The sequence below is a fragment of the Dermochelys coriacea genome, chromosome 3, assembly GCF_009764565.3.
Source record: "Dermochelys coriacea isolate rDerCor1 chromosome 3, rDerCor1.pri.v4, whole genome shotgun sequence".
Classification (NCBI taxonomy): Eukaryota; Metazoa; Chordata; order Testudines; family Dermochelyidae; genus Dermochelys; species Dermochelys coriacea.
In genome coordinates, this window is record NC_050070.1 from 100951425 (window position 1) to 100967116 (window position 15692).

General features: G+C 40.3%; 1 protein-coding gene across 34 annotated transcripts in view; it reads right to left on the bottom strand.

Annotated features, from left to right (window-relative positions):
• Positions 1-582: 582 nt before the first annotated feature.
• Positions 583-15692, bottom strand: part of EPB41L2 (erythrocyte membrane protein band 4.1 like 2) — a 253487-nt gene continuing 238377 nt past the window's right edge. For all 34 annotated transcript variants that reach the window (XM_043510960.1, XM_043510955.1, XM_043510959.1 and 31 more), the window contains 3 exons: positions 14833-14913; positions 10055-10169; positions 583-1800 (listed from right to left, as the gene is read on the bottom strand). In XM_043510960.1, the coding sequence (XP_043366895.1) occupies positions 10062-10169; positions 14833-14913 (189 nt within the window). In that variant the 3' untranslated portion in view covers positions 583-1800; positions 10055-10061. The remainder of the gene's footprint in view (positions 1801-10054; positions 10170-14832; positions 14914-15692) is intronic.

Sequence of the window (15692 nt, forward strand, 5' to 3'; positions counted from 1 at the left end):
GCAAAATTCTCATTTGTTGTGGCTGAGAGGGGTAACAGTAACTCACTGTTCTGGGAACCCCAGCAGATTGTCACACTGGCAGATAATTTGGGGGAAATTTGGGAATTGGATGGTGTGGGGGTCACTTTCCAAAAAGTAACTGGGCGGGTGAAGCCAGGGTATGACCTGCATACTTGTCTGCTGGCTGTTGGTGTCAGGGCTGCAAGTCACAGCAGCATAGCATTTAAGGCACCCAAAGTTGCAGGGCAGGCCGTGATACAACTGCTTACTGGTCTGGGTTTAAACCCCAACACATCAGAGAGGTTCCAATTAGAGAAGACATCAAAGTCACTGGCACTGTAATAGAAGGAAGAAAAGCTGGAATATTGAGTAATATGGTCTCAAGTCAGACAGCAATGAAGCCTCCAACTAATTACTTTTGAAGGCTCTCTATTTTTTATACCTAATAAGGTCTCAAGAGTTCCAGATATTTCCCAGTTGGTTTGCTCACTTTAAAACAGCCAGCATCTTCCAAGTGTTGTGTGTCCAACTAAGTGCTACAAATACTGTGCATTTTATATCAAAAATAAGAAAAATGACATGTAGAGAATAAACAAACTTTATTTTATAACAGTATTACAGAAAGCAAAATATCACTTAATACAACTTCAAGCTGCTATAAATCTAATTTGGCATCTTAACTATACACAGTGTCAACAGCAAAGAAATTAACATAGTTAACAGGTTTCTATACAGGTTTCCCCAGTGGCAGCCTCAACAAATGGTGTTGCTTTTTTATTACCTACAAGAATGGAACCACACCTTTCCCTTAGTTTCCTAAAAACCTGTATTGATCATTAAACTATCTGAAACATATACCTGCTCAACATCAGAAACGTCAGTTCTAACAGATAGACAATGAGGTTTAATAGAAAGCAAGCATTCTACACATGTACGTGATTGGGAAGTGCTAAAGTTTGGAAACGTTAAGAAAAAAGCACTAAGGTTTTAAGCTGCCTGGGCCACCTTTTATTGAAAGGGGAGAAAGTGTTTTTTTCCAACCTTCCTTATCTGGAATGTTATAGACAGCAAAGTGTCTGTGAAAGAGCTGAGCACTGGCACTGCAGTGCAAAGGTATCTGAAACACAGTGCTCAGTCAGAAGAAACTCATTTACAACTCTCGCTCTTCTATAGACTACCAGCACCAGTTCCCCACAGAAAGGAGGAGACCCTCAGAACAGAAAGAGTTATAAGGTGTTAGAAAAAAAAATCCATCCAGTCAAAGCAAAATTCTCAATTTTTTTTTTCAAATTGTACGAAATGTTTTGTTTTTACCAACCCTCCTCCCCCCTCTATTTTTATGTTATCTGATAAACCTGAATAAGCTGAGAAAATCTGTAAATTACTCCAGTAACAGACTTGAGTTGAAATATTTGGAAAAAACTACTTCTAAATTAGTCAAAGATTCTTCTTTCTGCACAACTTCACCTATTCCAGTGAACAGTGCTATCAGAATGCTTTTTGTTCACTTGCATATGATCAAGAATCATTTATAAAAATGGCAGGCAGTTGTGCAAATAAACCAACCCCCCCTAAAACCTCAAAAAAGTTATGTTAAGAAGTGGTAATAAAAATAAAGAAAGATGTAAGGGAACTATATAGACCAGGGTAGTTAAGGTAGTGTTTGGCGTTGGCATTTGAACCTTGAGTGTCTGGTCATTGTTGCTAGATCTGGTGAATTCAATGCAGTAGTGATGGTGTCACCAACTTGGAATGGTCAAAGTTCTTCATGGTCATGAAGTGGGTGGCTTTTTTTCCCCTCTAAAAAAAAAATAAGTTTATGTAAATATTCATGAAGAAGACAGTCTTCTAATACAGTATCACCTATAAGAACATAAGAACGGCCATACTGGGTCAAACCAAAGGTCCATCTAGCCCAGTATCTTATCTTCTGACAGTGGCCAGTGCAATGTGCTTCAGAGGGAATGAACAGAACAAGTAATCAAATCATTCATCCCGTTGTCCATTCCCAGCTTCTGGCAAACAGAGGGTAGGAGAGTCCAAAGGTTGTTTTCCCATGCAGATCTTTCATTTCAGCTAAACTTCCTGAGTGATACAAGAGCTCTCTCCTCCCCATTCATGGGATAAATTGCTTAGTGTGTGGCCATATCTTGCTGCACTACACTTGCTGTTTCCTGCAAATCCATCCACCAATTCCCTTGACGTTTAATAGTTTGTGTCTCAGGGCTTGTCTATACTACTGCGGTAAATCGACCTAAGTTCTGCTACTTTGCTGAGTTGACGTAGCTTAGATTTACTTACTGCGATGTCTACACTGCGCTGCCTTGATGGGAGATGCTCTCCCGTCGACTTCCCTTACTCTTCTGGGACTGATAGATTACTGGAGTCGACCGAAGAGCGCTCTTCACTAGACCTGCTAAATCAATACCCACTACATCGATTGCAACAGCACCAATCTACCGGTAAGCGTAGACTAGACCTCAGTCTGTTGCAGCTCATAGTATTTTTCTCTTTTTCTGACATTTAATAGTGCTTTTAAAAGTCTGCTGAAATTTTTATTCTACAATTTACTGGACAAATTCAATGAATAAGTTCTAGTTATCCAGGTGTGATCTTTTGCATCTCTATCAGCAAATGCAAGAGTATAATTCTCCTCCAATCACAGCCAAGACAGAACCTTGACTGGTCTACGTGCAAGTAATCAAGACTGGATGCCTTTCTGCAAGGTATGCTTTAGTTAAACACAAGTTACTGGGATTGTAGAGTGGTGACTAGGTGAAAATAAATGGCCAGTGATATATAGGAGGTCAGAATAAATGATCTAATAGTCCCTTCTGGCCTTAAAATCTTTGCATGGAAGCATGTAAAAATGAAAGCTGGGAAGAGGACTCTATTATTTAGAACTCCTTCACATTGGTCCTATCCGACTCCCATATAATCCTTTCAGAGCAACAGAATTCCTTCACATTGGTCCTATCTGACTTCCATATAATCCTTTCAGAGCAATAGCTATGATGGAATTGCTGAACTCATTCTGTAGCAGGCAAGCACCCTTTGAAACATTGCAAAACACTGCTTTGTAACTACCAGTGACAATTTTATACATGCACAATGTATGTCAGACCTTTCCAAAATCACAGTGATCTTAATAGGCACAAAGGACTCTGCTGATTTGCTTGCAGGATTTTCTCTTCCTCTATCCTGCACTTTGACAAAAGATTTTACTACTTTCTCTCCTCAATGAAAATCAATTTCACAGCTGGTCACCACTTCACTTCCTTTCAGTGGAATCACAGCACAGCCCCCTCATGTCAAGATAATTTCCTCTTCCCACAACACATACCCAGGAGAGTCTCATAAGGAAAACTTACTTTTTCTTCTTATGCTGGGTCATTCATTGGCAGGGTATATTACTTGGATTTTGGTAACACCCAACACATGCAGCCCACAATGGTAAACAGGTTGAGAACCACTGTTCTACTAAGATTTAGCTACACAGACTCGTGAGTAGATATGTAACAGTTTCCACCCAGAGGCTTAAGAAAGAACATAAAAAGCAATATCCTTTCTAACTGAAAGAGGTAACCTTTCTTATGCTTAACTGTTAGAAAAGGGGACAGGATATGATTAAAATCCAGATAATTAAAACTGTATTCCTACAACAAGGAACTGCCACTGCAACTCAAACTAGCATTCTTCCATGCAAAAGAAATATAATACGGCTACACTGGCTTCCTTTAACTGCTAAGGGAAATAAATGTAACACAAATGGATACCAATTTTTAGATCTGTTCTGTTACTGTTTGACCAGCCCAATCAATAGCTTTTCCTCTGAACTGAATTTAGAGCTACCGAAAGATATCAAATTAACAGTAGTAAAATCACAGTCCTATTAAATCAGCCAGTGTGGCAAGCTTCCTGCACCCCAATCTGCTATGGTATCTCAAACCTGCCACAGAATTGATCAGATAGCACGTTCAACTCAGTGCTCATTCTAGCATTTCTGCTGAAACTGCCAAGTATGTTGGTGGCTTTTGTGACATCTCTATACATTAGGAAATGAATGGACACTACAAATGTACTATCTGCACTTACAAATATGAATATTGACCACCTTCGCACCAGTGTGGCTCTTCCTGGTTATTAGAGCAAACTTTTTACAACAGAAGCTGATTCCCCATTAATAAAAGATCATAAAATGGTAGATTCTTTTCTAAGACTAACTGCAAATACACATACAGAGAAATGTGAGGGGGGCTGTGTTTTCCATCACTTTCCCTTTACCATAGTTGATAAGGGGAGTTGCTATTGAGATGTAAGACTAAATTTTGTATCTGTGACACTTAGGTGAATCAAGAGCAACTCTTCTGAAGTAATTTTGGATTTACATTAGTTATATTGTTGCCCTGGATTTGAATGCGACGAAGCTAATTACAACCATATTATGTGCATTCAGCTACCCTGAATTAATGAAATAAAACATCACATAGTTAAGGATTAATTTGAAGATAGGCTTTCAGAAACAAGGTCGAAACTAGCTACAGTTTCTGCTAATCAAAATGGGAAGAGGGGACAGACAAGTAAACATCTGAGGGTATGTCTATACTGGCAGAGCTACAGCGTCGCTCACAGATTGCTGAAGGGAAACTGCTGTTGTGTTTTCACACAGTCAGCTGTTTGCGCAAGAGTGTGTTCATACTTGTGACACCTGCAGCAATATTCAGAGTGGTGCACTCTGGGCAGCTAACCCATCGAGAATCTCTTCTTCTTCTGCCACTAAGAGCTGTGGGAAGGCAGAGGGGGTTGCGGGGCATCCTGAGTCCTGTCCCAATGCCCAGTGATGCATTGCTTCACATCCCAGCAATCCCTGTGCTTCCATCCACATTTGACACCATCTTTCAACGGTTTGTGTCCTGCACACTCTGCCTCTTTGGTCTGCAGGAACGGATCCCGCAATGTTGACCAATATGCTGCTCGCTCTCACTCACACGTCACGAATGGCAGTGGACTTATTCCTTAAACTACAAAGGCAAGAGCCGTTTGACATTGATATTGCCACGCGTAGAAGCTACAACACTAGATTGCTTGTGGCATTCACAAAAGTGCTGACCACAGTGGAACGCCGCTTTTGGGCTCAGGAAAAGAGCACTGAGTGGTGGGATCACATCATCATGGACATCTGGGATGACTAGCAGTGGCTGCAGAACTTTTGGATGAGGAAAGCCACATTCATGGGACTGTGTGATGAGCTCACCCCAGCCTTGCGGTGCAAGGACATGAGAAGAGAACTGCCCTGCCATTGGAGAAGCATGTGGCGATTGCACTGTGGAAGTTGGACTCGTGTTGACGGAAGCGTGCAGGGCCATTAATCGCATCCTGCTCCAAAAGACCGTGACTCTGGGCAACATGCATGACACTGTGGATGGCTTTGCACAAATGGGTTTCCCAATTGCGGAGGGGTGATAGAGGGCACGCATATTCCAATTCTGGCACCAGATCACCTAGCCACCAAGTACATTAATCGGAAGGGGTATTTCTCAATGGTTTTCCAGAGGCTTGTGGATCACTGTGGGCATTTCACAGACATTAATGCAGGCATGACACATGCATCTTTTGTAACACTGGCCTGTTCAGGAAGCTGCAAGCACAGACTTTCTTCCCGGACCAAAAGATCACTGCAGGGGAACTCAAAATGCCCAGTGTGATCCTGTGAGACACTGCCTACCTCTTAGCGCCGTAGCTTACAAAGCCTTACAAGGGGTACATCTTGAAAGCAGCAAGGAGTGGTTCAACAACAGGCTGAGCAAGTGCAAAATGACTGTTGAGTGTGCATTTGGCTGTTTAAAAGCCTGCTGGCGCTGCCTATGAGGCGGGACTTGGCCGATGACAATATTCCTATGCTTATAGCCATGTGCTGTACACTCCATAATATTTGTGAAGAGAAGAGTGAAAGCTTCACTCAGGGCTGGACAGCTGAATTCAGTGCTTGGAGGCTGAATTTGAAGAGCCAGCGACCAGGGCTATTAGAGGGGCGCAGTGCGGGGACATAAGGATCAGGGATGTCTTGAGGCAGCAATTTGAAGCTGAAAGCCACTAATATTTGTTGCTATCTTCGGGAGTGCAGTGCTTGTAGTGCTCGGAGGTGATTGTGATTGGTGCAGACAATGCACTATGAAGGTTTAAGTAAATTACCTGTTGCTTTGCAGGGCTCTATTTGCTTTCAATTAATGGAATAAAGTTTGCTTGCAAACCAAAACAATTATTTTATTAAAAAACAACTGGAGGAGGAGAGAGACAAACAAAAAAACACATCAGCACTGAAGGGGATGAGGGAAGGGAGGATCAGGAGATGGTGGGGTCCCGGGATGATTAAGGATTTGTGTTTCTCCAGGTATCAGATCCAGCCTTCTCCTTTGGAGTACAATGCAATGGGTACTGTACTTCATTAAGGCTAAACTGCAGAGTGATGGGTGTTGAGTGCAGTGGGTACTGGGAGTCCGCAGGGCTGGACTGTGATGGGGGGGGGGGGGGGAAGAATGGAATGCTTGTACTGTGATGGGGGTACAGACTGGAGCCAGGAGGTTGATAAGAGTGTGCTGGTAGTGTCTGGGGGGCACATGTGAAAGAGTTTTGTGACAACGGCTGCAGGGGAGGGTGGGCATGGAGCTGCTTGGTTTGCAGTGCTAATAGCTAGCATGTCCGCTCGGCACTCCATAATGTTTAAGAGTTGCTCCATGGCTTCGTTCTGGCTCGCCGCATTCACCTTTCGGTCCCTCTTCTCATTGTTCCACCACAAACCATTCCACTGAGGCACCGTATTAGCAACTAATTACCTACAAATTCTCAGGACATCAATACTAACATTTAATTGCCTATACTATCTCGTCGTACGCACAATGCTCTAAAGCAACAGTGAGAAGGACAAAATGTCCCTCTCCAGGCCTTATGAAAATAAGCTGGTTATCTTCTAAGCAATTCTGGCCTCGAGCAAGACCATTTATCATGAATTAGTTACTGAGTGGTGTAAATGGCCTTCATCTTTGCCCAGGATTAATCGACTAATCCACCTACTTTTGGCCTACATTGCTTCACTGCTTAACAGAACAGGTAGTACCATGTTTCGTCTTGTACCTCACATGTATTTTGAATGGCACAAAAACATGTTGGGACTCTAAATTAAAATATTGGAGCATCCAGTAAGATATTATCTTGATTATAACAATATGAAATTCAATCAAAACAAAGAAAGCATTCCGTTCTTCAATCAATCCTACATGTAGCCAACAACAATTCATAGAATCATAGAATATCAGGGTTGGAAGGGACCTCAGGAGGTCATCTAGTCCAACCCCCTGCTCAAAGCAGGACCAATCCCCAACTAAATCATCCCAGCCAGGGCATTGTCAAGACTGACCTTAAAAACCTCAAAGGAAGATTCCACCACCTCCCTAGGTAACCCATTCCAGTGCTTCACCACCCTCTGAGTGAACAAGTTTTTCTTCATATCCAACCTAAACCTCCCCCACTGCAACTTGAGACCATTACTCCTTGTTCTGTCATCTGCTATCACTGAAAAAAGTCTAGATCCATCCTCTTTGGAACCCCCTTTCAGGTAGTTGAAAGCAGCTATCAAATCCCCCCTCATTCTTCTCTTCTGCAGACTAAACAATCCCAGTTCCCTCAGCCTCTCCTCATAAGTCATGTGTTCCAGTCCCCTAATCATTTTTGTTGCCCTCTGCTGGACGCTTTCCAATTTTTCCACATCTTTCTTGTAGTGTGGGGCCCAAAACTGGACACAGTACTATAGATGAGACCTCACCAATGTCGAATAGAGGGGAATGATCACATCCCTCTATCTGCTGGCAAAGGCCCTATGTATACAGCCCAAAATGCCATTAGCCTTCTTGGCAACAAGGGCACGCTGTTGACTCATATCCAGCTTCTCGTCCACTGTAACCCCTAGGTCTTTTTCTGCAGAACTGCTGCCTAGCCATTTGGTCCCTAGTCTGTAGCAGTACATGGGAGTCTTCTGTCCTAAGTGCAGGACTCTGCACTTGTCTTTGTTGAACAGTTAGTATGACTAAATTAAATTTAAAGAATCTAATATAGCTACTGTTTTAAATTGCCCATTATTTCACTATTAACACTAGATAACTCCTGGGTAAATAGAGAGAACGTAAGAATAAAATATTCTCATTTAAAACAGTAACTTCTGCTTTTGGCCCATAATGTTACAGGTCATTTAGTTCTTTTATCACAGTAGTAATAGATTTTCTAGTTTTACAAATTCAACAAGGATGTGAATTTTTCCAAGTTTTCTTACCACAACAGGAACATACTCTAATCCCAAATGTCCTAACACCAGGATATACAGTAATTTTCCATCTACACAGAGACATTCTGAAATGAGGACATAACAAATCAGGATTCCTTAAAATACTTCACTCAATGGATAAACAGCTTAAATACTTTAGCCTCCAAATTGTTGACCCCGACCTAATCTTGGATTGCTTATAGTTTTGGGTAAAATAGAATTTATTTGCCAAGCATGCTTATAGGAATAACAACAGAAGTTATTGAAGCTGTAACAGCAAGTAGGAAAACAGAAATAGGGTGGTTAGGATTATATCCGATGTGAGGATTACAAGTAGTTGTTTGTGGTCTAACAAAGTAGGGTGCAGGTGGTGACCCTTGGTTGCATATTTTTGCCAGCTCATGATGAGAGAACAAACAATTGACCCCAAGTTAACAGGTACACTGCAAGTTTTGAAATTTAATATAAGGAATTTGGGGACTTTTTATAAATTTTGTTGCTAGGCAGTTAGATTATATTGATGCATGTGATTAACTCTCGTAAATTGCATAGTTACTGGAAGTATAAATATTAGGTAACTGAATGAACCATATGGAAAAAGGTGGGCTGACGTTGCTGACCAATGTAGGAAAAGGTGAGCTGATGATGCCTATGTCCGTGTTAGTTGAACAACCTAAGGGAATTAAAGATTTGGAACTTTCCTTGCTTCCTTGGGAGCATCCAGTTGTAGAACAGCACATTGGTTGATCTGGGACCAACTTCCAGATATATACCACTTACCTTTTTTTCCCTATCTTTGTCACTAATGGTCTCCAGGAGGTTGTAAGTATGGACAATGTAAGATTCTAAGTATGAACAATGCAGGAAACCACTTTCCTGCACTTATCTTATTTTTATTCTGACATAATTGATTCTTCTATAATTCCAATTATAGTTGTTTGCATTAACTAAGCTCAAAGTTGGTGTTTTACCAATTTCATCTCCTTAATTAACTCTAAGCAGCTGCCTAAATAAAGAACCCATTATCTGTGACAAGGGCATGTTGCATCCCAATAAATTATTTTATAATTGCAATAATTGATCAGGCTACAAAACTTGATTTAATTCCATCCCGGGGTGGGGAGGAAAGGTTAAACATTTCAGAATGTTAAGATGGCAAAATAATTGACTGCATTGATTCAGGAGCAGAGTAGAACCCCTTCATGACTGCAGGACTGTATATGGTCTCCATACCAATACAGTAACTATTCAAACAATGGAACCCTAAACATATGGCAGGTATAAGTGTGCAAATATACAGGTGAGTAGGGAGTTTGCTTCATATTTCATACTTTGCAGGAAACACAACTCAGGCAGTGTACTAAAGTAACATGATGGGATATCAAAGTAAATGCCATAACAGGACCTTGTGACAAAATTATTGGATATTTTTATAGGATACTTGAAATTAAAATTGAGAATGAGTTTCAGACTGGACTTTAGATAAAACCGCACCATACACTTGGAATTATAAATGATTGCTCTCGTGCCAGTTTTCAGTGACACACACTATAGATAAGTGTATGCTTTTTTAAAAAAAAGCATCTATTACAAAATTCAAGTATGGGTGTATTAAAGAAAGATGAAGCAATTTTCAAACTATACTGTATTTAAAGGACAATTGTGAGGAATAAAGACCAATACAGATGGCCTTGTACCTCAGCCCTAGTTGTACTATTTTGATGTTGCAGGCTTTCTTACCTTGACCTTACTCCTCGCCTTCCTCAGCAAGTTCAGTTTCTTTATGCACCACTACCCTTGTGACAGACATGTCAGGGTGCTGCTCTTTGGCTTCTTTGATTGCCTGTGCCAGTGCCTACAAAATATTGGAAAGATTTAGTTGAACAACAGCAGAGTGAAATTAAAAAGTGCACTGGAGTGGTGGGCTAATGACAATACATTATGATATCATTTAATCACACAGTTATTCAGGACAAAAGCTCCTGAGTCTAAAGGGGATCAGGAAAGGAAACTGAAGAGGAGCCCTTGATACCCTCTTCTTCTGTTCAGTGCTGGAAACTAGATAAAAAATACCCTCCATGCATCCAACAACAGATTTACATGCTGGGTCAGAGAAGCATACAAGTGTAGGACTGAAAGGGACCTTGAGAGTTCGTCTAGTCCATTCCCCCACACTGAGGAAGATAAAAGGGGAAAAAACAGGAGCGACATCATGGTAGAACATATCAGGAGGCGGCGGGGAGGAGACATTTCTAGAACAGAAATATCCCACACACAAGATCTGATAGTAATGGGGGACTTTACCCAGACATCTGTTGGAAATGTAATATGGAAAAATACGTTCTTGGAATGTAATAGGGACAACTTCTTGTTTCAGAAGGTAGAGGAAATAATCCGAGGAACAGCCATTTTAGACTTGATTCTAACTGGGAGGAATTGTTTGTGAATCTGGAAGTGAAAGGGAACTTGGGTGAAAGTGATCATGAAGTGATGATTTCATGATTCTGAGGAAAGGAAAGATGGAGAGCAGCAGAATAAGGAAATAAAAGAACCTGTAAGCTTTTGACCTGCTGCAGACTAGCAATAGAAAGCAGACTCACATGTTTGCCTAATACAATGCACAATATGGGAATCTTATTGCATAGAATTTCCCCACTTCTGAAATTTGTGATATGATTTTGCAGATTATCTCCAAAGATTACAGAGAGTAGACAATGAGGTTATACTCCTGTATTGGTTTCTTTGTGAAAAATAATATTTTCAGGTATGAAATTTCTAGTATTGTTCTGTCTCATTTGAGTACTAATTGCTTAGATTCATTAGAGATTATTTCCTTATTTGCCATCACTTAATGGCCTTCACTCTCATATTGGAGAGTCCCAAACCATTAGATAAAAGGGGACAATTCAAGTGGTACAAAAAGATAATCAGGGGCACTTACTAAATTCCAAATAGTTTTTAATTAGGGAATACCTTTAATGCAGCGAGCCTAAATGGGTCTGTACTTTACATCAATATTCACACTGGAAAGCTAGCATGACAGGACAGTCACATGACATATGTCTTTAGCTGTAGGTACATTGGGAAAACCAGCAGGGAAATCCCTTGGTAGTGATACATTGGGAGTACTTCCTCCTATCCCCATTTAAAAAGCCTCAAGTTAGAAGTTTCTGGGTACACAGTATACAGTGATTCTGCAAGAGAGGCACTAATATTTTAGCAAGGCTTCAAAAAGCAAATAGTCACAGAAAATGATCAGTTCTTGACTGTTGGAAGAGGTTTTTGACGAATAAAGTGCGGATGCACACTGTGCTAAAAAATAAGCTTCCTTCGGGGTCCTCCTTGAAGTTTTATCACATGGTAACTGGACCACACTTGTTTTCAACACCCATACATTCCTTTCTACAAAATCTTACCCCTCACCTTTTATCTACAGGAATACTGAAACTATTAAAATACATTTCCTTCAGTTTACCAAATGTTCCTGTTTTGAGGGTCCTCACCTCCCCATAATCTTGAAAAATACTGCCACAGTACCAGTGACTTTGGTGTTACGTTAGGGGGAAAACAATTTGAGATGGGATAGCATACAACAAAGGAAGCAGATAGTATCAAATGATGTTAAATGAAACCTAGAAGGCCATATTACTCTCACTCTTTCATGAAGGTGTTTATAGTAACTGTGACAAACAATGTAGTTGTCAATAAATTGATATATGATAACTAAGGGACAAGGAAGGTGTGTTAAATGAGGAAAAGCTGCTCTCAGACAGCACTGAACTACTTTTGCCCAAGAACAATGGATAGTCTCAACAAAGACCAAATTACTCGATGTATCAGGCAGAAACTTGCATACCAACCCAGGAAAGTGCCAGACGTGTGGCTTATGAAAGAGGGGACTCCAACTGAAATAGGGTCAGGTCTGAGGGAAAATCCTTTTGGGAAGGAAAGTGATCCTTATGCAATATGATAATGAATTCCGAATACCAAAGGCTTGAAAAACAAGTGAAACTGTAGGGAGATGTGCTTTGCTGTCTTCGGACATACAAGATTCTCTTCTTTTTCTGTAACTAGGCTGAAATTACCTTAATTAGTTTAGCTAAGATGAAGCGTAATTCTAGATATTAAGTAAATGGTTTCTTTTTACTCCGGTTTTCTCTGTTTTTAATAAATCTTGTTTTATTAAGAGATAAATAAGTGATAACTCAGTCTCGACTTGCACCTGCAACCTCAAAGGAAACATACACCAAGCAAGAGAGTTTTTGGAATCTACATGCCACACTTGATCTCAGTCAAGAGTCATGGGCAAGGATGTACTACGTCACTGAGCTGTGTTGCTATGCAGTGAGTGAACACAAGGGAAGATGCCAAAGAACCAAGTAGGAGACAAGAGTTGGAGATAGTGTTTCATAACAGTAATAAATCCATATACATTTTTAATGACAAAACAGCCTAAAACTCTACTGAACCCTAAAAAGAATACAGGGTGCTGCAAAATAAGCATCTTAGCTTGGAGGGCAGGGAGTTGAAGAGTGCCATTTCTTGAACTAATAGGGTAATGTGGGAGAGGAAATAATCAGATCTGTGAAGGGAGATTTGAAGGCTAAGAAAAAATGCCATGGTTAGAAAGGAGATGTACTGATTAAGGATAAAGAGTACAGAGTCTTATTAAGAAAACTTGTGGACCCAAAAGGGAATGCTTCACTAGTACAGCTTGGTGCTTGCTGTCATCTCTTAAACCTGACAATTTTATAACTAGTTTGCATTTTAAGCAGCACCGTATACTTGTATTTAAGGGACCAGCCTGTTTAGGTAATGGTCATGGCTACAAGGCAAAGCAAACTACATCTTAGATCCCGTTAATCCCTCTGAGTGTACCACTTAGGGAACAGGCCTGGCTTCCTACACCTCACTTTGGTGGAACCTTGGAGTCCAATCACACAGAGTGGATCTCTGGGCTGCAGCCCCCCGGTTCACAATCATGTTAATGACATGATTCAACTTGCTTCTGGCACCTCTAATAGTTACCCTTTGGGAGCCCGTGAGAGTAAAAGTTTCCCCTGACAAAGAACAGTACCTTGACACAAAATATTATGTACTCATGCCTCAAAGGTACAACACAAGTAGAGCAGAAGGTAAAAACAATCAAAGGCCTACACACACAAGGTTTATTTACACCCCAAAACTTTTCTTGATAGCTTTTATAAGTTCCTCTTAGCCCAGCTAACTGTCCCTGATAGGGAAAAGAAGCCTGTCCTGACCTGGATAGCCTCTGTGTTCCTGGGTAGCCTGCCTGCCTCACCCTGGATAGCCTCTGACTACTCACTCCATCCACTTTCCTGGTTCTGAATCATGTTATGGCACAATTTCCTCATTCTCCACAGCAGTCATGTACAGTGCCAACAGTCAAGAAGGACTCAATCTCCATGGTATAGTTTGTTTGTATTATGAACTTCAAAGATGCTTTGCAGAGTCAATGGTAGAGGAATCTATAATTTGTCTAAGCTAAATGTCATGGTGAACTTTAGTACAAAAATGTACTGTGTAGTCAATACTTACAACTTATTTTTCTGCTTCATAATGTTTATTTCAGTATAAGAAGAGGACTTGGAGAACAGTGGAGGGAATAAATGGAGTTTTATTAAAGCAAAGGTACTGTCTGACCTTTTCAGATGTCCCAAATGTATTAAATACATTTCAGGGTAGACATAACCCATGCCTAATGCTAAACAGTTCTGGCATTTAATTACAAGCTTCAAGGAGAGATTGAACTTGTCATGAGCCACTTCCTACAGGCACATCAAAATCTGAAATTAAATTTACTCAGAGCCCTCGGTACATTACCATTAAAAAGTGAAAATTAAATTCCTATTTGTTGATTTGTACACAACTTAGAAACTGGCTCCACTGCATCATCATGGAAAGTGCAGACTTTCTTGACTAAATAACTCAACGATAATGATTTTTTGTTTCAGCTTTGTCACCATTACCTCTTAAATGAAAAGTTATGCAAATAATCTGAGCAATCACGATCCCAAGGGACAAATTGCATTCTTCTGATTTTCCTGTTCTCCACTTTTCGAAGTCTTTTTTTTCTATGGGACAGGTGAAATATTCTAACCCTGCTCTTTCTTGTGAGCATGAAAAAATTGTGCTTGGTTTTGGGTACCTAGTGCTAATAAAGATTAACTTCTCTGTGCAAGATACCAAAGGGATCCACAATTGAGTACTATGCTTAATTTATTGCTGATATACATTAACACACTAAGAAATATTGGTTTTCTTGATATTAAAGGAAAGATCTTGGTGTCCTAATATTCATCAAAACTCGCATCATCACTCAGAAAACTGAGGATCTGCCCAGGAAGCACATATGATAACATAATTAGTTGATGGAATTGACATCTCAGAATCTACTTGCTCCTATGAATTCTGCTGATCTCTTCCTTTTCTGTATCGCACAGATCTTAGAGGGACATAGACAGCATACTGTAAAAGGGAACTGCATATGTACTCACCTGGTCATGGTCAATATCTGCATCTCCAGTGATGACAATGCGCTTCTCAATCCTTGTTTCTGATACTCCACCTTTTACTGTCTACAGATGGCACAAAACAAAGAAATTCATCTTTAAAATGATTCCATATAGGTAAGGAGGGAGAATCATAGAGCACGTCTACTCCTACTCTCCAATGCACAAGTTGGAACTGAGAGTTGGTATGAAAGGGTTGCAGTTAGTGATACAGATTCTTGGTCCTACATCTAATCATCCTTTTCTGCTTATGGTTAATTGTATAGCAGTGATGTCCAAGAGCAAGTTGCCCAAGACCACCAACCCACAGAGAAGGCCTTAAGACATTATCTGAGGTCAGGTCTGGACAGATATGGAAATGGGGCTGATAGATCAGGGTTCCAGTTGTCTTTGTCATCATTTGGGTCTTGGTAAGTGACAAGTTTCCTGAAACTTCCTTAACTACTGTGTGTCAGCTCATCTGTTCGCCACACAATCTCACAACTATCAGTAAGGCGCTCTCTCATCTGCAGTTCTGACCTTTGTGCATCTTTCTGCCTCATCAATTAACCATCTAATTTCAAATCTCAAATGAAAACTTCATTTTCCGTCTCTATTTAATGCTTAAGGCATTTTGGGAAACAGTTTGTAAGGAAAATAATACAGATGATAAAATTGTATTGTATTTTATATAAGTATTTGGCCAGAGATGAGATTAACTTCTTCCTTGGAGAATATTATAAATGGATTGTTCTCTGAAGACAGTTACGAAAGACTTCCATACAGCTATCAAGAACAACATTGAGGTTGGAGGTACAAAATTTTAAGCCACTTTATTTTACATTAATCAAGAGAAATTAGTTATA